The following is a 22,983-nucleotide window of genomic DNA, read 5'->3' as shown; positions in this document are numbered from 1 at the left end:
AACTAAGTTTATAAATACTATTCCCAATCATAAAAATAAAATCAATTTTCAAAAAGTCGCCTTTGTTTCTAAAGAAAGGAAAACTTACCCAAATGAATATGATATACTTTTTACTTCTAAAATAAAATATCTAAAATTTAAACTTGAAAATGACACTAAACTTGACTTATTCAAAAAGACAAATTAAGAACCTGATTTTCAAATACTGAAATGGACAAAAACCATTTCAAATTTAATTTTGATGGTGTCAAATTAAATTCGTAGATTTTTCCTTTCCTATAGAATTTTACAAGTTAGGCAGTGACCATGTGACCATCATCCCTACCCTAGTTTTGGCCTGCCTATTTCAACCTTCAACCTTCATCCTCCACTTAATCACTTTTATTTTTAATGCTCATCTAATTATCAGTTATAACCTTTACTTCAAAACTAATTCTCACTACTCCCAACACTAATACTTAATTAATACATAAAATCAAAAGCGTAAATATCGAGGCATTTTCAAATCTACAAAAAGGACGACTCATTTTTTTTTACCTTCTGGTAACAATAACTTAACAATATTCCTTTTCTTTATCTTATATTTTTCCACCTCTCATCTCCATCTTCTACCTTACTCTTCTTTTTCTACTTTAATTTTTTCAATAAATTTCTATCTCATGCTTTTTAAAATTTATAAAAAGAAATAGGATACTAAATAAAAAATATTTTTAAATACAGTAAAAAATCACTATTTATAGATAATAGGTCGTGATAAACCATAATACTAATAAATGTCTATTGTGGTCTATCACTAATAGAATATAATATTTTACTATATTTATAAATAAATTGACTCGAAGACTATTTTCATGAATTATTGGGAGTCGAAATAATACTTTAGCCTAAAATAAAATAGAATTGTAATTGAATACTTTTGGAATCCAAATAGGTTTGATGCCTTTACAAGTTAAAACATGCAAAAAATTGCTACTTCCACACACATCACATCTATCTTTTTCCCACTTTGCTTCATCTTTTCAACCAAACAGATGCCTCTTTGTTTATTTATTTATTTATTTTTGTGTGAGTGTAATTATAAATTTGGTTTCTTTTTTAAAATTAAAAATAATTTTTCGTTGATTGCTCAACTAACATAATGTTTATACTATCCACTTCAAAGTTAGAGATTTGATTTTCCCACTTCTCATATTATCAAAAAAAATCTAAATCTAAATAGAATGCGTGGAGGTCTAGATAATTATTTGGTGTGTTATTATTTATCATATTTTGAGTAAGATGCATGACTATGGTGCTACCTTGTGATTTTCTCATGACTAGTCTAATTATTTGATCTAAGATTTTTTTTCTTTTTTTCTTTTTGTTCTACATAGTCTAGCTCTTCTATGTAGGATCTTTTTTCTTGAATTGTGCGAGTTTATTTTTGTGTTTAATAGGTTATTGTGGTGGTTTATTTTCTTTCTTTCTGGTAGTGAGGTCCATAAAAAATTAATGCATTTAAGAGTAAACATTGATAATAATAATAAGAAGTTAATAGCAGAGAACTGAATCCTTGCCCAAAAATTATTTTAGCCCAACTAAATTATTAAAGAGAAGAGAGAAAAGTACTACCATTTATGGCTGAAATAAAGTCATTGTCAATTATTAAAAAAAAAAAAGAATGATTATTAATAAAGAAGAAATTAAGGTACTTAATAATAGCAAAGCAAGTCACACATTTTATCTTCATGCGCATGAAATTAACATTAGAGAGGGTTAGGTTGAGAGTATTTGTTTCATGTGTGGATTTCTTTTTAAAATTTTCTTTTTTTATAATTAATAAAAGAAAGAGGCCACAAGAAAAGCTTTATTCAACTACTTCATTTTAAAAAATAAAAATAAAACCTATTTCATTAGGATTTCAAGTCAATAATTGAGGTTAAAGTGGTAATATAAATCATACAAAATTACAAAAAATATGTATTTTTAGTTTGCTCTTGAAGATAATTAATATGGTATTAAATGGTAACCACGCAATAAATAGAGTGGCTAATGAACGGAGGATTTTGTATTTTAGTTAAAAACCACTAAAAAAATATATATTGAAAAATAATTGGTCAAAGCGTATAAAGTGGGATTTTCTTTTATTTCGAAGTTTGTTTGTTTAGTTCCATTATTCGCCGTAGAAAATTCAGAAGCTTTCTTCTTCCAATTGATCTTCCATCATTAATGCCTCAAAACCCAGATGACTTTTCTTCAACAATGACCTTCAATCAAACATCCTCTCTGCTCAGCACTGTAATTTGTAAGCTTTCCATTAATCTCTTTCTCTGTTTCACAATGCAAAACCAGAAGCCTCTGGGTTCAGCAGAAATCCAAAGATTTCGATAGCTACCATTTCTTCTGAGTTTATACATACCCATTCGAATATCTATTGTAAAATGAGGGGATTCTGTTCTTTTGATTCTTAGAGTATTGGGTATTGGATTAGTTTTAAAGGGTTTCTTAAAAATCCTTTAATAGATGCAAAATGGGATGGGATCCCTTTTAACTTGATTTCAACCTTCTATCGCCTCTGGTTATGAATGAAACTTCTTAACTTGTTTGACTATAGCATTGGCGGATTGTTGTCTTTTCTAATTCTCTGAATTATTGACGGACTTGTCTTCAGCAATGTCGGAGAAAAGCATGCTTCCCACTAGGTTATTTTTGTACTTGATAACCATATCTATGTTCCTTCTTATCCTTTCTTCTTTATTCATTCTACAATCCAACTACAATTCATTCTTCCCCAGTTCAGTACTCAAGTTCATTGTTGTTAATAATACTTCAAATTACCTAAAGCCCAATGTGGAGAATGAACCAATGGAGCTTCCTACACAAGCTGTGGAAGCTCCTCCTGTGGAATCCAAAGAAGCCATTAGAGATAGGGATATTAATTATCCAGTTTCTAATTTTATCAAGAATGAAGATTCTGTAGAAAATCAGTCAGTCTTGGGTTGTGATCCTGCAAAGGCTCGTTTGAGAGTATTCATGTATGATCTTCCACCTTTATATCACTTTGGATTATTGGGATGGAAGGGAGAGAAAGATCAAATTTGGCCTGATGTCAGTAATAGAAGTCAAATCCCATCATACCCAGGTGGGTTGAATTTACAGCACAGTATGGAATACTGGCTTACACTTGATCTTTTATCATCGAATGTCCCAAATGTGGATCATACTTGCACAGCTGTTAGGGTGAAGAATTCAAGTCAAGCAGATGTCATTTTTGTGCCTTTTTTCTCATCCTTGAGTTACAACCAACATTCTAAGTTACATGGGAAGCAGAAGATTAATGTGAACAAGATATTGCAGCAGAGGCTGATGCATTTTCTGTTAGGTCAGAAGGAGTGGAGGCGAACGGGTGGAAAGGATCATCTCATAATTGCACACCACCCAAATAGTATGTTGGATGCGAGAAAGAAACTGGGCTCGGCTATGTTTGTGCTTGCAGATTTCGGAAGGTACCCAGCTGCAATTGCAAATGTTGAAAAAGATATTATTGCTCCTTACAGACATGTAGTGAAGACAGTTCCTAGTACCAAATCTGCTACATTTGACGAGCGTCCTATTTTGGTGTACTTTCAAGGAGCTATATACAGGAAGGATGTAAGTCTTTCTGTGACTTTGAGAAACTTATTAATGTGCTATACTTCTCAGAGTTTCTTCTCTTTAACCTTATTTTCTGGCAATCAGTCTACTTTACGCCTAAATTATGTTCTGCGTTGGTGTTTCATATCATTGCCTAAATCCCTTTGGTTGATGGGAAGTGCATGATTATGATCTTGTATATGATAGACTCATTGGCAATCACGTTTTTATATTACAAAGAGCTTGAACTGATGGAAAAGGCATATGATAGAACTCCCCTTTTGGTTAATGTATGAACTTGATGTTTATATGATAGGTTCGTCAGAGCAAGGCCATGAACTATAGTATTGCAAGAAGCAATGTGTGTAATACTCTAACTAAATCATTATGATCTCCAATTCAATGCATAATCGGAATTGGATGATCTTTTGCCAATGAGTTGTTTTCAAGCATTGCACAGTAACATATGGCCAACTGTTGATTTAATGCTTTATTGGATGCATCTGCACCTAATGATATCGTGGAATGATCAATCCTGTTATATACAGTGCAGAAGCCAAAGACATGCATTAACATAACTAGTATAAACTAAAGAATTATCCTTTATTACTCATAACTATTTAAAAGAATTCCTTCGTTTTATAATTCAAGGACCAATTGACGTCAAATTGCTTTTCCTCTGTGTGTTTGGTTTCTACTGTTGCATTGCTCACCTTTATCATCTTTTTCTTAGGTCCTTTTTAGTGACCCTGTGTTTTTACAATAACTGATAACATTAAAGTTGATGAAAGTCAATCTAATTTTCTGTTTGAATTTGTCTTCAGGGAGGAGTAGTTCGCCAAGAACTATATTACCTTCTGAAAGATGAGGAAGACGTTCATTTTACTTTTGGAAGTGTTAAGGGGAATGGAATCAACAAGGCAGGCCAAGGAATGGCCTCATCCAAGTTCTGCCTCAATATTGCAGGAGACACCCCATCGTCTAATCGACTTTTTGATTCTATTGCAAGTCATTGTGTTCCTGTTATTATAAGTGACGATATTGAGCTGCCATATGAAGATGTCTTGGATTACTCAGAGTTTTGCGTCTTTGTCCAAGCAGCAGATTCTATAAGGAAAGGTTATCTACTGAATCTTCTTCGTGGAATTGGACGAGATAAGTGGACAAAGATGTGGAATAGAATAAAGGAAATTGTGCATGAATTTGAATATCAGTATCCATCTCAAAGTGGTGATGCTGTTGATATGATTTGGCAAGCAGTGTCACGTAAAGTGTCAAAAATAAAATCTAATCGGAATAGGAAGAACAGGTACCGTAGATCTCAACTTCTCCTAAAGAACAGTTGATAATGAAATCAATGAACATAGGAAGTTTTGTAGTCACTGAGATCTATAATCCCTTCTCCATATTGCTGTGATCTTGAATCTTTGAACTCAAAACAGAGTAGTTTTGAGATTATAGGCTGTCTAGAATTAATCTCTACTCGATTATTCGTTCACTTAACTTGTAGAGTTTATTGCAGCCTTAGACCTTATCATCTTCATTCTTGTTCAGTTTTTGACAGCATACATTATCCGAGGTCTCTCTCTTTAAAACACCAGAAGTAACCAAACTGTAATTAAGATAATTATCATTTTTTATATATATAATTATACTTGAGCGTCCAAATCTGGGTCAATCCCAGCAAAGACATCTCTGAACATGGTGAAATCAAAACAGAAAGAATGATTTGGTAAGAAAACTGACGAAATAAACCATGTCTTCTGTTACATTCACTTCTCTACAATCCAATTATTAAGAGTTGTGGTTACTCAAGTTTAGATCATTTTTTACATCTTAGGATCAATCTTCAACTTGATAACTTTAAACTCGATTTAACATGGCGCGTCTCAAATGAAAACTTGATGAATTATTGTCAAGTCATATGAAATTGTCAACAGACAAGATAAACAGAATAGAAAATGGTTGTTAGATATGCTCTTGCTTAACAAATAAAGCATAGAAAAAAAAAATATATAGAAAACATGGATTACATTTTTCTACAGAGCATCTACCTATTTGTATGACAGAAGAAACCTTTTACTTTCTTTCTTTCTTTTACATCCAACTAAAGCTGTTTGTTTTGTTAGAGCTTGGGTTTGCACAGCACTGAAGCTACTTACCCAAATAGATTCAATCTTCCACTCTACAAGAAAGCTACCAACAATCTTTGATAAACTGTCTGGGATATCATCTTTTCATCAACTGGGCTTCCCACCACTCTATTTTTCTTGGAAGCAAACGGACATGAAATGTCTTTGTATCTACTTCATTTCTTCTCGTCTCAACATTTGTTGTGAATGGGGTCAGATCCTCTTCGTATCCTTCTTTTATTCAATTGGGTTGGATCGAAACCTGTTAAAGGTGCTGGTGCAAAAGCCAATGCTCTTCCCCAGTCATCCTCAACAGATACATCCTTCACAAACTTGAAGCTATTGAATACGGGAATGTGTGCTTTATCCCATCTGAGTGCTAGATCAATGTTTCTCAGCCCGTTGCTTCCTTCTGGTTGAAGAGCCAAAAACCAAATACAGAGAAGTAGCGTGGCCATCCTATGAATCAAAAACCCCATTTATACTTGAAACCAGAAGGATGAAAGTATTTGTGTTCAGTGAGGAGGGAATGGAGAGGAGAAGGATGTGTCTTATGAAATGTGCAGAGCCAAAGTTTAGGATGGCACGTTGTGGTAAGAAGTTAGGAGTTTCATCTTTTATGGGATAGGATGACCAAAAAGCAAAAGACATATTTGGGGCCCAGAACATGTAGGGAATTCTAAGATTCATCTTATGATAAGCCTGCAAAAGAAACAATATGAGGTTGTTTTAGGAGGACTTTGACAGGTTTGAATTTAAAAGGGGAAAAGAAAAGAAAAGGTTGAATGGAACAATATCTTTGAGAAGACAAGGAATATGGATCTTTTTCCTTGTGATGTGAATTTCATTAGTTCCTTACATCTTGTTCCAATTTTGGGACTGCCCTTTTTTACCAGACCAAGACTGGCCTCAGTTAGCTGTCATTCCATGTCATCAAACCATAAAATGCCAAACTGAATTGTCAAGTCTCTAAACATTATTATAACAAATGATAAATGCTTTAACATTTTAGTCTATGTAAGCATGTGAGAATAATAGGACACTAATCCCCTTTTCTTCTGTAAAATATCTCTTTCTGGCCTGCAAGAGTGAGAAAGAGAGAGAGATCCGAATTGAATAGACACATAGCCGTCCGGAGACGTTAAACCAGAGAGGGGAACAGAGCTTCTACTAGAAAGGAAAAAAAAGAAGAGCAAGCTTTTTTTTCCTTTTGGTCCTTGCAAGAAAATTTGGTCTTGAGAACCAGTCTTGGGTTCTCATTTTATGCTTCAGTGTAGCTCTTTAATGCTTTTATTAGGGATCTCTTTTGTTTGCCCAACCCTCGACTGAGACCAAACTCCTTTATTTTTCCCCTTTAGAACTTATGAAGACCGACCATCTTTGAATCATCCTCCCTCTCCCAATTGTTTCATCCTTCAGCTTCCACAGCCTACTTTGTTTAAAACTGCCTCAAAATAGGTTCCTTTTATTAAAGATCATGCAAGTAGGCTAAAGTACATTCTAAACGTATTTTATAACATGATAACTAAAGATAAACCTGCACTTTTAGCATATTATAATGTATAGTTAGATGGTCACTCATACACCAAGATGGAATAATTGATTGCTTGGTCATCTATGGCAAAGTTATAGATATTCTAAAGAAATGGATCATGAGAGAGCTTGTGTGTTGAAACATATTCATTGATTAAATTTATTACAACCCAAAATCTTACCAACTTAAACATAACTCAAGTAGATCATACATCAGTAATCATATATTAATGGTTATACAGGAAGAACCTTTTGAACAAAGCAACTCAATTCTCTGGGGTAACCATCACTGATTAGGTGATAACCAGAATTATATACAAGATATAACTCAGAAAATGAAGATACATAATGCAAGAGACAGGTTTAAAGCAGTACGAAGAAAAAACTTGCAGTGGATACTAAGTGGAAGATAGGAAATTACAGTTTACTGATAACATTTTTTTAAAACGGGGGGGAAGGGAATGGTGAAATGCAGTAGAATAAATTTAGGTTGGAGTTAATATATATAATAACTCTATGCACTTCATAAAGAAACATTATTATTGGAGTGGCTCTTGATGAGGTGTAACCACAGGCCCTGGAGCAATTGTAAACTGAAGGCTCTGACCTTGTGCTGCCTGCAGCATAAATGCAACTTCAGTGGCTGCAAGCGCTGCAGCTTCCTGTAAGAAAAGTGAAAGATCAAACAACAATAAATTCAGGTTATTCATAAACATTTTGAAGCACGAAAACCAGAAGATTACTAATGTTTTGCAAATGTGAAGCATAATCTTTAGTACACACCTGTCTTTGTCTTCGACGCTGTAGTATGCTGATGGCCCATGCCATTATGTAGCAGGGAAGAAGAAACCCGGCAGCTCGCAGCAATAAAAGCTGTCAATGCACATAAAAGTTAACAATAACTAGTACACAAACATAATAGTATTGTTGAAAGGGAAAAATTGAATGTCTTACTTACCGAGAAGAAAGTGTAAGCATCATCTTCTCCATCACCATTTGTAAGGTATAGAGCGTGCCTCAACAGTAAGAGGGCCAACAACTGTGGCGAAAACAACAGTAATAATCAACATTATGGTGCGAAAAAAACAGATAGAATATGTGGAGAGAGATTAAGAAAGGGTATAAAGCTATAGAACATCTTGATGTTGAAAGACTCCAACCAACTTTGGATTAACAAAATACAGAATCTAACAAGAAAGACGGAGTCTCACAATCAGAGCAGCAGATCGGCAAAATGCCGTTCCATTCGCACTGGCATCTGCATATTCATCGTATTCTGCCTCAAGAAAGTGGCGTTCTGCTGCTGCCATAGCCAAAAGTCGTGGATCATGCAAATCTAAAGCAGTTTCAGAGACTGCCCAACCTTCACTGCAAACACATTTGAGGAACCAAAAAACCAAAGATTAGATCTAACCACCACTGTAGCAGTAGTAGCAGTAGTAGTAGAAAAAATAGAGAAGGAATTCAAGAACCAAAAGTTAGAATGAACATTAATAGAACCTTCAGAACCTATGTGTCAGAAGAAATTCATGAACCAAAGTACACATCATTTAACTAGGTAAATCAAAACTTGCCTCACATCGATGGTGGCATCTTCCGAGCGAGGGGGAGGTACAGGCAAGGTATAACCAGGCTGATAATTCTGAGAACAGGTGAATAAAATTATCAACATGTTGATTTCTTCCCATCAATGAAAATAATTTCCAGTACTGGGAAATAAAACTTGAGAGAATCAGGATACGAATTACATAAGTTAGGGTGGGGAGGAAAGTCTGGCATCCACATAACATAGTTAGACTTTAGCCATCATTAATATTCCCCAAGCATTCGAGTACAGGCTTTTATTGTGCAAAAAAGTCAGAAATTACAACATCATAATAATATTTCATTATGTGTACACACATCAATGTACAACCCAATCTGCATCATTTTTCATGAGCATGACACGTACACTTGATAACACCAATGATTCACCATACACAAAGGTACAGACATTTGTAGTTTCCCAATAAAAAGATCGTTTATTTCTACTAACTTCTTGGTTTGATTGGTTGATCACTAATCGCCAGAAGAATACACTTAGAAACTAAATATAACAACGAATATTCCAGATTTCTAATGGTGGTGATATTACTTACCTGATGACAGATTTCACAGGTTATATCTCCCTTCTCATTGCACCATCGCTGGACACATTTCCTGTGAGCATACTGGAATAGAGAAATGAATAGAATCAGAAGCATCTAAAACAGAACAAATTTATCAGTAATAATAATGATAAAATCAGACTTCTCGAAGGTGCATTGACACAGGGTTTAATTAAACAACTCCTCGAAGGTGTGGCTTGAAATGACTTCTATCAGAAAGAGAACGTTATACATTCCCATGGCATTATGTGATCCCATTATCTTGACAAAAACCAACAAATACAAAAATACAGATGAAAATTAAGAATTGAAAATGAACTCTTTGTATCATGCTCTCTTCCCACACAAATTCAAGTTAGATAAAAGTCTCTTCACATTTTGAAAAATAGAAATGGTGCACAGAAGCAATAAAGATAATCACGATTGGCTCTTCGTGCACCTTTAAGTTAACTGAGCAAAGCAAACCCCCACCTACGGATTCACATCTTCACAAGGGGTATAAGTATAACAATAACTCTACAAGGCATTTTACATTCACAAAAATCAAAATATACTCTTCTTCTGATTAACTTGTCTCTTGATCAAAGAACCATTTTGTTAAACTACAAGGACCATTGCAATAGAAGTGTTAGTAAATGGTACTGGTACCTATACCTTCAAGCTGCCACTGCAAGCACAAGGAACCTCCAAATTCTTAATGCTGTCCTCTTCTTGACATATTCGACATTCAACTGTCTGAATAAGTGGGTCTTCTTCAGATCCATCATGTTCATCCACACCTTCAACAGCTATAGCACAAACAGGTGGCTCTGAATTTTGGGAAGATGAAGATTCTAAAGAAGATCCCTGAACAGTAGTTCCCTGCAGCGACTGCAAACTTTCAGGTGTAATGAGGCGGTCCACGCACAAAACCATGTGATCACCCATTCTTGTACAAAAACAAAAGCTCCTGCATCATCAAAGACATTACTTTGAGAAATGACAATGTATTGCCCTTATTTCACATCTCGCATTACTAAAGCTGTTATTCAAAGAAATTAAAACACAGTAACTTGTATATAAAAATAGATTGAAGTTGGATTCTAAAAGCAAAAAGAGAACACATGCCTTCAAACGTTTCTCTTGTGTTCAATTTCCCTCAATTCTCGAAACCCTCAGCTACAGAAAAAGAGAAACCATAAGAAAAGCTTCAAACTCCAAGTAATTCCATCATAAAAGGCGAGGTCACTTTCTTAAAATGAACTCCTCCCCCAAAACAAAAGATTTCATTTTTCTGATCAACAACTTTTGAAACTATTATTTTTCAACAACAGTATATTCCCCACGAAAAACAAAAAAATAGAAACCCTTTCTTCTAGAACAATCCAACTACAAATCAGCACCTTTCTCCTACAAAACCATCGCAGCTAAAATGTGTGCAGAAAAAAGTAAAAAGAAATCCCTCGACTTTCACTAACCCCACCTTACGAATTATAAGAAACCAAAGTTCAAATTTTCAAATTTCAACCAATTGCTAAGATTACAATAACCCAAAATCATACCCCCAAAAGAAAGACAAAAAAAATTCAACCCACAACATGCAATTCCACAGAAAGCCCTAAAACCCAATGATCACAAGAAAAGCAGAAAACTAAAATGTAAAAGCATGAAAAATGAAAAATAAAACAATGGAAGTTGAATAAGAAGATGAGAATGGAAGAGAAAACCTTCAAAATCAGGTGTTGAAAAAAGAAAGTCTTAGCTCTGTCCCTCCAAAAAACTGTGTATCGGTGACACTATCCGGTTCTTTTCTAAGCCTTGTGAACGAAGGGGATCTTTTGAGTTTGTCTGTCTCGGACTCGGTCTTCTCTCTCTCTCTCTCTTTTTTTTTTTTTTTTTTTTCAATTGTAAGAAAATTTCCCAAGTTTAAAGAGGTTTGGATAATCTGAAGCTAAACCCGGAGCCTAGGTTCGGTAACGTTCGTCTAAAGTTAACGTTACGTTGACGTTGAATCAGTTCGGTGAAAGGGAGTACCTCTCAGTCTATTGTGACGGACGGCAAAGAATCAACGTTTTTGGTACAGATTTTTCCAGATACCTTTGGGCCCATGCCCAGAAATAGTTTTTTAAATATACAAATTTTGTTTTTTTTTTAATTAAAATGTCATATCATTAATAAAATAATACGAAAATTAATTCGTAACTTTCTAAAACTCGTTTGTTTATTTCTAAATACGCTTTTTTTCTTAATCAGCAGATACAAAGCTTGAAAATTATGGTTTGTTTGTAAACATTTCATTTTTTATTTTTTATTTTTAAACATTGAGCGAACCTCTAATTTTATCTATTTTTATAATTATTTTTTAAAAAAAAGCTTAAATTCGAAAATTAAAAAAAATAATAATACTTGTTTTTTCTAAAATTTGATTAGGATTTCAACTCTTATACTTGACGAAAAATGTAAATCATTGTGAAAAATTTAGAGCACATAAACTTAATTTTCAAAACCTAAAAATGAAATGGTTATCAAACGTGATCTAAAATATTAGTTTTTTTCATTTTTCTTTTTTGGATTAAGATATATGTTTAATTCTTGAGTTGTAAATTTGTGTCAAATAAGTCCTTTGATATATGGTCATCATGGATTGGTCTAGTGGTAGTCGGAACTTTAAAAAAAAAAAAAAACAGAAGAGTAAAGGGTCATGGATTCAATCCTTAGTGGTCACCTACCAAGAATTAATATCCTATGGGTTTTCTTGACATCCAAATATTGTAAAGTCAAGCGGATTGTTCCATAAAGTTAATCGAAATGCACGTAAGTTGACCTGAACATTTATAGATATAAAAAAAAATCGAAGGATATTTTTTATATTTAAAAACTTAATCATATGATAGATGTAAAATTAAATTTTATGTTAAGTATGAGTTTAAAGTTTCAATGTTTTGTTTCAAGTTTAAAAAGAAAAAAAAAAAAGTAAGTGAAGTCAAAATAAAAATTGTAAATCAACAATTACCCTTCCCAAATATTGGTGGTTGGATTCCTATGCTAATAATAATTCATCCACAAAAAGATAATGATAAAATAAAAATAGTTTGTTTGGAGATGGGAAGAGGAAAGTACTTAAATTAAGCAGTTAGGGAAATGGAGTAGGTTTGGTATATACAAAAAATGGGGAGCTCCCATTTGATTAATGTATTATTGACTTTTAACATTTTCTTAGTAGAATAGTGTAGCAGGTCTCTTGTGCCTACCAGCCAACCATTTCAACTCTCTTTATACTCCAATTAATTCTCTAATTATTATCATTTTCTCATTTTAATACCTTCTATTCAATATATAAAATATTACATTTCTATTCATCAATTTATGAACATTCATTGTTATTGCTACTACATTTTTTTTATAGTCAGTTCTTTTTTCAATTTATTATTTCACCATTGTTGAATATTTAAATTAGCTAATAAAAATTATTTTGTTTTGAACCATATGATTTTTTAAAAAAAGTAAATAAATAAAACTTCCTAAATACAATACTTGAATTTGGTAAGATTTCGATTTAAAAATTAGTCTTATAATATTCTAATTTTCAATTAACATATAATAGTTACATTCATTTCAAAATTTTCTCATTCCAAAAAAAAATAATTAATTTAAAATTATTTCTTAGATTTCAATTCACGTGATTTAAAATATTTTTTAAAAGTTTGAAAAAAGTTTCTAATTTATTTCCTAGTTATTTAAAACATCGGTAAAAAGTTTGAATTTCTTCTTTCATATGACATTTTTTTTCTCTTTCAATATTCCTCGGGATTTAGTACTATATCATAAAAGTATGTTATGAACCAAATTTAATATTCGGATTAAATTGAAAAATACTAAAACATAAAATTTTAATTTAAAACTATTTTAAGTAAATGAATTAAATTGAAAGGACACACAAACATTACGAATTATATATCTACTCACATTTTTTAAGATAAAGTTTGGAGACATATAAAATATTCACTAAAATAAGGATTTAAACTTTTAATATATGATCTATGATATAAGGAGGTTTGGAATTAATTATTGCCTTTCATCATTTATTAAAATGGGATAATCTTAGTTTCCCATCTGTTCTAATTGTTTAAAACAAAAGCTTCTGAATCTAGGGATGGGGGGAATCAAAATTATCAATATGTGTACAGCTTCATGATTTTGTTTATATTTAATAAAAAAATTCACAACATATGATTTGTTTGACATAATGGATAATTCTTAAATATGCATCTTTCATTCACTATGCTTAAAATTGAAATCCCACCATAAAAGTAATGATAATGTTATAAAAATTGTTCCCTTGAAGCTTTTTAGGTGTGTCATGCATTCAATCTTTAATTAATTTTATAAAGATCATTTTCTTGATGTCACACAACCACATTTTCCTTTAACTTAAAATCAAAATATCTTGTAGTAGGTTAAAAAAAACACTTCTATTAATATTTTAAATTTATTTCTCATTTTTATTTTAAAGGTCTAAATTTATATTTTTATATTTTAATATCTATTTTATTTTAACATTTGTATTTTAAAAGAAAATTTTCATATATAAAAAAATGTCAAACTATTTACAGAAATAATAAAAAAAAATATATCAAACGATTTAAAGAAATGATAAGAAAAAACAATGATAGATACAGACGATGTCATTGACACATAGTATCAATGATATACTTCTATTAGTCTTAAATAATATTAATTTTTATTATTTTGTGTAAATAGTTTTTTTTTATTTTTTTATTTTTTTAAAATCTTCCTATTTTGAACAATCGATTTAGTTTTTGTAATTTTAATAAAGCGGAAAACTTTTTTCACTATTCGATTGGGATCAACTTTTTCTATAAAAAAAATCAATCTCGACAAGTTTTCCAAATTTGGAAACCTGTTCAAATTGTGCATTTTTATCATGGAATTAGAAATTATAATTTTTATTTCAATGTCTTTTAAAATTAACTTTAAACTAAAGATGAAGGCTAATTTTAATGGAGGGACCCTTAGATGGTTCATTAAAGTGTACTATAAACAGGACTAATTTTAAGATATATTGAAAATATAAAGATTAAATTTAAATATTTGAAAGTAGATTTTAAATAGAGAAAATTCTAAATTAAGTATAATTGAGATGTAGAAAATTGAACTTCCATAGAAAATAAGTCACGATATACTGTTCAATTATATTCACTATTCCACATTTATATTCATTTATTATTATTATCATTGTACTTTTATAGTTAGTATCTTACTTTTGTGTGGTTAAAATATCATTAACTTTAGTTCCTGTTCCATAGAATTTGTTTAATTTTATTTTATGTAGTTTCAAATGTTGAATTTTAGTTTACTTTTAATAAATTTTAAATTTAATCCTTCAAATTAAATTTTATCAAAATATTAAATATAGTAAATATGTTAAAAAGGATATGGTTAAAAGGTTAGTAGATAAAAGATTGAATTATAAATTTATTCAAAGCAGAAATATTGAAATTAAATCAAATCTTAAAATATTGGAACAAAATTGTATTGTAACTTACTTTTAATTAAAGGATAGTTATAAATATAACAATCAAACTCAAAGTATTGGTAGATATATCATAATGTAAAAGAATTTATAGATTTAATAAAATTTAGATCTAGCTAAAAGTCTATCATCAACGATAAAATTTATCACTAATAAAAGTCTATCAATAATAGTGTTTATAAAGTTTGTTGTATTTGCATTTATTTTAAAGACTTTGCTACTTTTTTTTTTTTACATAAATTCATAAAAAAATCTAAGGCAACAAGCACTGATCGACTTAAAGATGCCATCGAAGATTGGCACCTTTTATGCATCAAGTTTGAATCCACTGAATGGAAAGTAAGAACTTTTATTTATTTATTTATTATTCTTATTATTATTATTTGTTTACTAACATTTCAATTACTCATTTCCTCTTAATTTCTCATTTTCTTAGAAAGTGGCAGAAACTAATCAAAGGAATTAGTCAGCTCTAAAGTTCCCTCATACAACTGGTTCTAAGACTTTCATATACATACAAGAATTCACGGTAAAAAAAAAAAATATTTCTATATTTGATTTCTAAGAAAGTATTATTAATATCTTCTATGTGAATTTGTTTTAAAGAAAGGACTCGACAATCAAACAATGGACCAAGTAGACTTATTTAAGCATACGTGATGCGTTGATTTATCATGCGATGTAAGGATGTGTGAATGCGATGATCATGCAAGTTTTCCTAACAAAGCCCAAGTATAAGCCTTCTTAGGGTCTTGGTAAGTCCAAGGTCGAATGTAGGGATTATTAAATAGATTTGCGACAGACTCTCTGATCCTATTGCGACGGTGATAAAGAAGTAGATGATGATTTAACTTAGATTTTCTAATGCGATGGAACTAAATGCAGAGCAATGAAAGGGTGGTATTGTAACAAGTATGCAATGAAGGGGTTGAGAAGAGATTTAGCTAGCATTTCTTAAAATTTTGTACAAGTCATGCAATCATGTTATACACAAATATTAAGCACTACATTTCTCAATGCATAATGCCACATTTCCTATTTCTAGGATGTATGCAATGTGTATGGAATGTAGCAGATAGAACTTATTTCTAAGTCTCTACTCTTGCTAATGCGATCTAATCTGACTCTCTCAAGCCTAGATTCTGTCTTTAGACTACTCTCTCAAGTACTCCAAATGATGAATGAAGCGTACATAAGACAAGATGATCACATAAAGTACATAGCTTAAGTCATGCCAGCTAAGTACTTATCAACCCATTCACAAATTTAGTTACTCATGCATGGTGGGGAGAGAATGATCATAAATTGAAATGAAATTTCCATTATTGCAAACAAAGTGTTGAGTACAAAATAATAAATGGTGTAAGAAGTACAAGCCAGGTAAGCAATATCTTGCTTCCTCTGGCTTTTTACACTGCTCTTATCACTTCAACTCTTTTCCGAATTGTAGAATCTTGCTCTCGTAAGGGTTGGGTGTCTCTCCTTTGTGCTATTTTCGGCAGTCTCTCGACCTCTTCAAAAATTAATTTCCTTTCAAGAATTCCCTTCCCTCGGCTTCGCCTTGCCTCCTCGCGTGCTCTCCTTTTTGGTTTGGTTGGGTATTTATAGAATTCTAGGCAAAGCAGTTCTTCTCATCAATGATTGCGTTGATGGGCAGCATTAATTTTCATACCTTGTTATGCCGTCTGATAGTCATCGAAAGTTCAATGTATTTGCAACGGTATGGTCTTTCAACGGCCGTCAACTATATTTCCAAATTGATCGTTATCAACTTTACGTCCCATCATGTTTTATTATGTTTTCGCCTTTATGAAGGTTTTCACACGATCATGTTTGAGGTACCCTTGGATTGCAAACTCAAACGTGCCATTGGATTGTGCCCTTGGATCGCAAACTCAAGCGCGTCATCGCATTGTACCCACACAAAATAATGCAATTTTAACTATTTTTATGCGATGAGCGTTAGCGATTGCAACTTTCTTTTAGTTTGTCGCATTCAATCGTAATATTGCCTATTTTACCATCACTTTCTCCCATTTTTTTTAATAATTTGAACTTTAATAACTTGTATTTCTACCAGTTATCACACCCCCAAATTTAAAACAATGCGTGCCTTCAAGAATAAACTAAAGATTTCTCAAAATTCCAATCGCCTTCACCTTGCCTAGGCTTCTCATGGTGCCTTATTCAAATCGTTGAACCAATGCCTTATTAATTTCTATTCTAATCTCTTCCTAAAATATTTCTAACCTTTAGGGACCGCAAGCTTAATCTTTAAAAAATCTTTACTCATTTCCCAGGACATCGCATAATTTATTTTAAATTTTATCAAACCGAGGTGTTCAAGCGGTTTCGGCCTTTGCATGATTCAGATATTCGTTTTGTGATCTTGCACTGATCCGAATGCCCATCCTTCGTTTTGGCTTGCCCCCACAGGTGTCATGCGGACATCCAACTATGAGCGAGACACTCTTTTTAGTCAAAACTCATGCCATCTCTTTATTTGGCAGAGGAGTTGTGATCACTTAGCTTCTGTGTTGATCACGTTTCCCACCTTCATTTTGGTTTGCACCCACGGGTGTCATGCGGACATCCAACTATGAGCGGGATCCGATCTCAACAATTTTTCCCCCCCCCCCCCCCCAAATTTAACACGCAGCAATGTCCTTATTGCTGAAGACGAAATAATTCATGCGATGGACTCAGAAAATTTTGTAAAAATAGTTTTGAAGTAAAGCTTGTAAACCACTAAATTTTAGAAATATTTGGTGAATCGATTGTCCTGAAATTAATCTGACACTAGTTCATGTGATAAGAAAAGAAGCATATATTTCATCATTGAATTCATAATGGGCAAAGGATGATTGCAGCAACCAAATCAAGTAATCAAAAATTCATAATTGAACCAAACGAGAGAGAATGCGATAGTAGAATTCAGCATTATTAAATTGAAAGTAAGAAGTACAAAAATTTAAATAAGATGAGGCAAAGAAGGACACAACCCCCAAATTTAATTTTTTGCCCGCATCATTGTGATTGCATCCTTTCCTGTGATGGGTTGATAATTTTTTTAAAAAAAAATTGAAAGCTCCATCGATCACATGTTTTAAGCCCATCGTATTACTCCGTCGCATTCGTTTATTACGATCAAAATGATGAAATAAAAAAGATTAGAAGTACGAAAAAAAAAGTTGATAATCATAAAGAGTAGTAAATATGCAGAAAATAAAATACATTCTTGAAAGAAAAACAAAAAGGATACTCAAAAGGATATACTTCGTCCCAGATGAATGTATGTCGCTTATCATCATAGGGACTGAGTGTTTCTTCTTTATTCTGGCTTATCCAAGTCAATGGAGGTTTTTCGCATTGGAAATCTCCTCAATGATACATCTTTACTCTTTTTCCATTCACTTTAAATGCGTTGGTCCCATCTTCGTTGGTCAATTTCACCGCTCCATGCAAGAATACTTCTTTGATTATGAAAGGCCCGGACTAACGCGACTTCAGTTTTCTAAGAAAGAGACGCAACCTAGAGTTGAATAGTAATACCCTTTGACCTGCCTTGAGGTTTTTCTCGCAAAGACGCTTATCATGCCATCGCTTGATGCATTCTTTGTAAATTTTAGAATTCTTATATGTTTGTAATCTCCACTCGTCCAGCTCTAGTAGCTGAAGTTTTCTCTTTTCTCTTATAGCCTTAAGATCAAAGTTAAGTTTCTTAACTGCCCACATCGCCTTATATTCCAATTCTAACAGTAGATGACAAGTCTTTCCAAATACCAACGCATATGGTGACATGCCTATGGATGTCTTATAAGCAATCCGATATTCCCACAAGGCATCATCCAATTTCATGGCTCAATCTTTCTGCGATGGGTTCACCACTTTCTCTAAGATTGACTTGATTTCTCTGTTAGAAACCTCTGCTTGCCCGTTTATTTGAGGGTGATATGTGGTGGCGATCATATGGTGGACATTATATTTGATCAACAATTTACTAACCAATCGATTCACAAAGTGGGTCCCTTTGTCACTATTATGGCACATAGGGTGCCAAAACAAGTGAAGATGTTTTTCTGCAAGAACTTAGAGACTGTTGTCGCATTGTTTGCAACGCATGAAATAGTTTCAATCCATTTAAAAACATAGTCGACAACCAATAGAATGTATTTATGACCATTTGACGATGGAAATGGTCCCATGAAATCTATTCTCCAGATGTCGAATAACTCTACCTCCAATATGATGTTCATTGGCATCACATTTTTTTTCTGAAATGCTTCCAGTGCGTTGGCACTTATCGTATTTCATGGAGTAGTGTCGTGCGTCCTTAAACAGAGTGGGCCAGTAATACCCACATTGCAAAACTTTTGTTGCTGTGCACTGCCCACCGAAATGCCTTCCATAGGGTGATTCATGACATTGAAACAATATGTGATGGAAAGTAGTTTTTGGAACACAGAGTCTCAATATCTGGTCTGGTCCCCTTTTGTAGAGATTCGGATTGTCCCAGTAGTAAAATTTGCATTCATGAATGAGCCTTTTCTTTTAATGGGATGTGTAGTTTACAGGTTATTGTTTGTAGATCAAGAACTTGACAATATCTGCATACCAGGGTAGTTCTTCAATCTTAAGCAATTGCTCATCAGAAAATAAGGTGTTCACCTCCGACTGGATGTGATCCACTTCTAGATTCTCTAATCGCGATAAATGGTCTGTGACCTGGTTCTCTGTTCCCTTTCGGTTGATTATTTCCATATTAAATTCTTGGAGTAAGAGAACCCATTAGATTAGTCTAGACTTCGCATCTTTTTTTGTCATCAAATATCTTACCGCAGAGTGGTCTATGTGGGCTATCACTTTTGGCCCCAAAAAGTAAGGTCTGAATTTTTTAATCGTAAAAATTACCACTAAAAGTTCCTTCTTGGTGGTGGTGTAATTCGCCTGTGTGGAGTTTAATGTTCTGCTAGCATATGCAATGGGGTGTAACATTGTCTTTACTTTTTGTGCCAAGACTGCCTCCATCGCCAATCCGTTGGCATCGCACATTAGTTCGAATGGCTTTGGCCAATCAGGTGCGATTAGAATTGGCGTTGTAGTCAAAACGTCCTTTAGTGTTTTGAATGCAGTGAGGCAGTGTGAATCAAAATCAAAGGGTCTATCAGCTTCCAACAACACATTCAAAGGTCGAGCGATTTTGGAAAAATCTTTCACAAACCTTCTGTAAAACCCCACCCGTCCTAAGAAACTCCTCAAAGCTTTCACATTCGCTAGAGGTGGAAGTTTTTCTATAGCTTCAATTTTTGCTTTGTCCACCTCTAACTCATTCCTTGAAACTTTGTGCCCGAGCACAATTCCTTCTTTGACCATAAAATGACACTTTTCCCAGTTCAACACTAGATTAGTTTCTTCACATATTTTCAATATTCTCTCTAGGTTTTGCAAACAGATTTCATATGTTTGCCCATAGACTGAGAAATCATCCATAAAGATTTCAACTGAGTCTTCAAGGTACTTGGAGAAAATCGCCATCATACACCTTTAAAACGTACTGGGAGCATTGCATAATCCAAAAGGCATGCGACGAAAGGCGAACGTTCCATATGGACATGTGAACATGATCTTTTCTTGATCCTCTGGTGCGATCATAATTTGATTATAGCCTATGTACCCATCAAGGAAGCAGAAATAATCATTCCCCTAATCGATCGAGCATTTGATCAATGAAAGGCAAGGGGAAATGATCTTTTTTTGTTGCCGCGTTGAGTTTCCTGTAGTCCATACAAATACGCCAACCCGTGATGGTCCTTATAGGGATCAATTCGTTGTTTGCATTAGGAACTACTGTCATCCCACCCTTCTTAGGAACACATTGCACGGAGCTTACCCACGTGCTATCTGCAATAGGGTAGATAATGTCGGCATCTAACCATTTGATGATTTCTTTTTTGACAACCTCCTTCATTGCAGGGTTCATCTACACTGAGGTTCTATCGAACCCTTCTAATTTTCTTCAAGCCGGATTTAATGCATGCATTATGTTGGGCTAATACCTCTGATGTCTGCGAGCGTCCATTCGATTGCTCTAATATATTTCTTTAGAACACTGAGCAGCGCAGTTTCTTTTTCTTCAGGTAATGCAGATGATATGATGACTGGTAAGGTTTCATTCTAGCCGAGAAATACGTACTTCAAGTGGATTGGTAGAGTTTTTAGTTTTAGTATAGGTGGTTGCTCTAAAGAGGGCTTCTGTGTTTTTCTTTCTTCATCCAAATTCAGCATTTCCTCATTCTTCAATATCTCTGTTATCGCATGGCAAGTCTCTATGGATGTTGTCGAATCCTCTCGTTCTTCATTCTCTTCTTCGGACTCCCAATTTTCAGCGCAAGTGTGTTCATCATCGAAATCTGATAAGCTTTCCTCATCCAGAAACTTCATTGCCTTGATGATATTGAACCTGAACTTCATTCCGTTGATGCTCATTGTGATTTCTCCCTTGTGCACATCTATTTAAGCACGACCAGTAGAAAAGAATGGTTATCCCAATATGATTGGAACATCTTTATCCGCCTCATAATCTAAGATAATGAAGTCTGCAGGTAGAATGAATCTGTCTATTGTTATCAAGACATCCTTTAATTTCCATTCAGGATGCACCAAAGATCTATCGGCGAGTTGAAGAGTCACTGTTGTGGGTGTTAGTTGTCCTACATTCAATCTTTTGAAGATTGAAAGGAGCATTAAGTTTATGCTTACTCCAAGATCGCATAATGCTTGACCAATATAGATTCCTCCTATTGAGCAGGGTATTGTGAAACTGCCTGGGTCGCCATCTTTGGTGAGATTATAGTATTTGATTCTTGTGTCAATGCCACCGTGGTGAATCTTCCCATGCTTCTCTTCTTTGAGACAATGTCCTTTAAAAATTTCGTATACACCGACATCTGCTCTATCTCTTTTATGAATGGAATATTGATGTGCAATTGTTTCAATATTTTCAGGAAGCGCTGATACTGACCTTCATCGTTATGTTTATTTTTCAGTCTTTGAGGAAATGGAGGTAGCTGTACTTTCAATGTTTCATGGTCTGGAGGCTTGGAGTTGATCACATCTTCTGGTTCCCTAGTTTCGGACTCCTTTGATTCAGTCTGTGATAGAGGTTTCCTTGATTCAATTGCAGGTTGCTCCTTTGACTCGGTCTTGCGAGACTTCTTTCTGACTTTTATCGCTGCCTTTCCACTCCTTAGGGTGACTGCTTGGCAGTGTTCTTTCCCTGTATTCCCTAGATTGCGTGGAAGCTCGGTTGAGCTAGGCAATGTCCCTTGGGGTCTGTTCATTAGCTCTCCCACAATTTGTCGCATTTGAATTTCCAAATTGCGGTGGATGTAGCTTGGTTTTGAAGGATTATTTCATTTTTTTTTCAATGCTTCAACAAGTTTTTCAGGGATGATGGGGATGGTGTTTGAGAGTTGCTAACTTGCTGTTGTCCATTAGTTCTATCGAAAAACCCTGGCGGTCCCTCTCTCTGAGCCACAAGTTGATTGCCTTGCTGTTGGTTGTTCTTTCAAGAAAAATTAGGGTGATTTCGCCACCCCGGGTTGTACGTGTTTGAAAAAGGATTTTTTTTGGACAAAGTAAACTGATTGAGGATTTCATGGACATTCCTCAAAAGAATGCGATTCTTCACATACGACACAACTGGTGCTTGTTTTCTCTATCGCATTGACTTGCCTATTTCGAGTTCCTGAATTGTTTATTGTGATGCCTTACAACAAGTTTATCATCACATTCATCTGATTTTATAATGATTTAATGGCACCATTACTCGCATTACCGTCTCCGGGCTTCGTTCTTTGATCGCTTTCTTGCCAAGCTTCATGGTTTTTCGAGTTGCGATCAAGAATATTCTTTGCTTCATCATATGTTTTGTTCAGCAGACCTCCTGATGCTGCCGCATTGGCAATCGTCTGCGATGCAGAGTTGAGTCCATGATAAAAAAATCTCCATTTTGAGGCAATCTGGT

The 22,983-nt window shown here is 33.8% G+C and overlaps 2 protein-coding genes across 3 annotated transcripts; one reads left to right on the top strand and one right to left on the bottom strand.

Annotated features, from left to right (window-relative positions):
- The first annotated feature begins 2,023 nt into the window (after nt 1-2,023).
- On the top strand, nt 2,024-5,155 carry LOC120082566 (Exostosin family protein). The gene is made up of 2 exons (XM_039037798.2): nt 2,024-3,630; nt 4,437-5,155. Exons 1-2 carry the CDS (start codon nt 2,653-2,655, stop codon nt 4,956-4,958), a joined length of 1,500 nt encoding a protein of 499 aa, XP_038893726.1. The 5' UTR covers nt 2,024-2,652; the 3' UTR covers nt 4,959-5,155.
- Nucleotides 5,156-7,409: 2,254 nt separating this feature from the next.
- LOC120083491 (uncharacterized) lies at nt 7,410-11,326 on the bottom strand. 2 transcript variants are annotated; one of them, XM_039039266.2, is made up of 9 exons: nt 11,131-11,326; nt 10,532-10,582; nt 10,079-10,373; nt 9,416-9,487; nt 8,852-8,919; nt 8,489-8,645; nt 8,236-8,316; nt 8,061-8,150; nt 7,410-7,939 (listed from the first exon to the last, which is right to left on the bottom strand). In XM_039039266.2, exons 3-9 carry the CDS (start codon nt 10,349-10,351, stop codon nt 7,817-7,819), a joined length of 864 nt encoding a protein of 287 aa, XP_038895194.1. In that variant the 5' UTR covers nt 10,352-10,373; nt 10,532-10,582; nt 11,131-11,326; the 3' UTR covers nt 7,410-7,816. The 2 variants fall into 2 exon arrangements, with proteins under 2 accessions (XP_038895194.1, XP_038895196.1); XM_039039268.2 differs by lacking the exon at nt 10,532-10,582 and having other exon boundaries at nt 11,131-11,325.
- Nucleotides 11,327-22,983: the final 11,657 nt, after the last annotated feature.

Source organism: Benincasa hispida, chromosome 8 (genome assembly GCF_027475165.1).
Source record: "Benincasa hispida cultivar pf3 chromosome 8, pf3_genome.v1.1, whole genome shotgun sequence".
Taxonomy (NCBI): Eukaryota; Viridiplantae; Streptophyta; class Magnoliopsida; order Cucurbitales; family Cucurbitaceae; genus Benincasa; species Benincasa hispida.
Note: the sequence above shows the minus strand (reverse complement) of the source record. Positions and strands in the feature narration are given on the sequence as shown.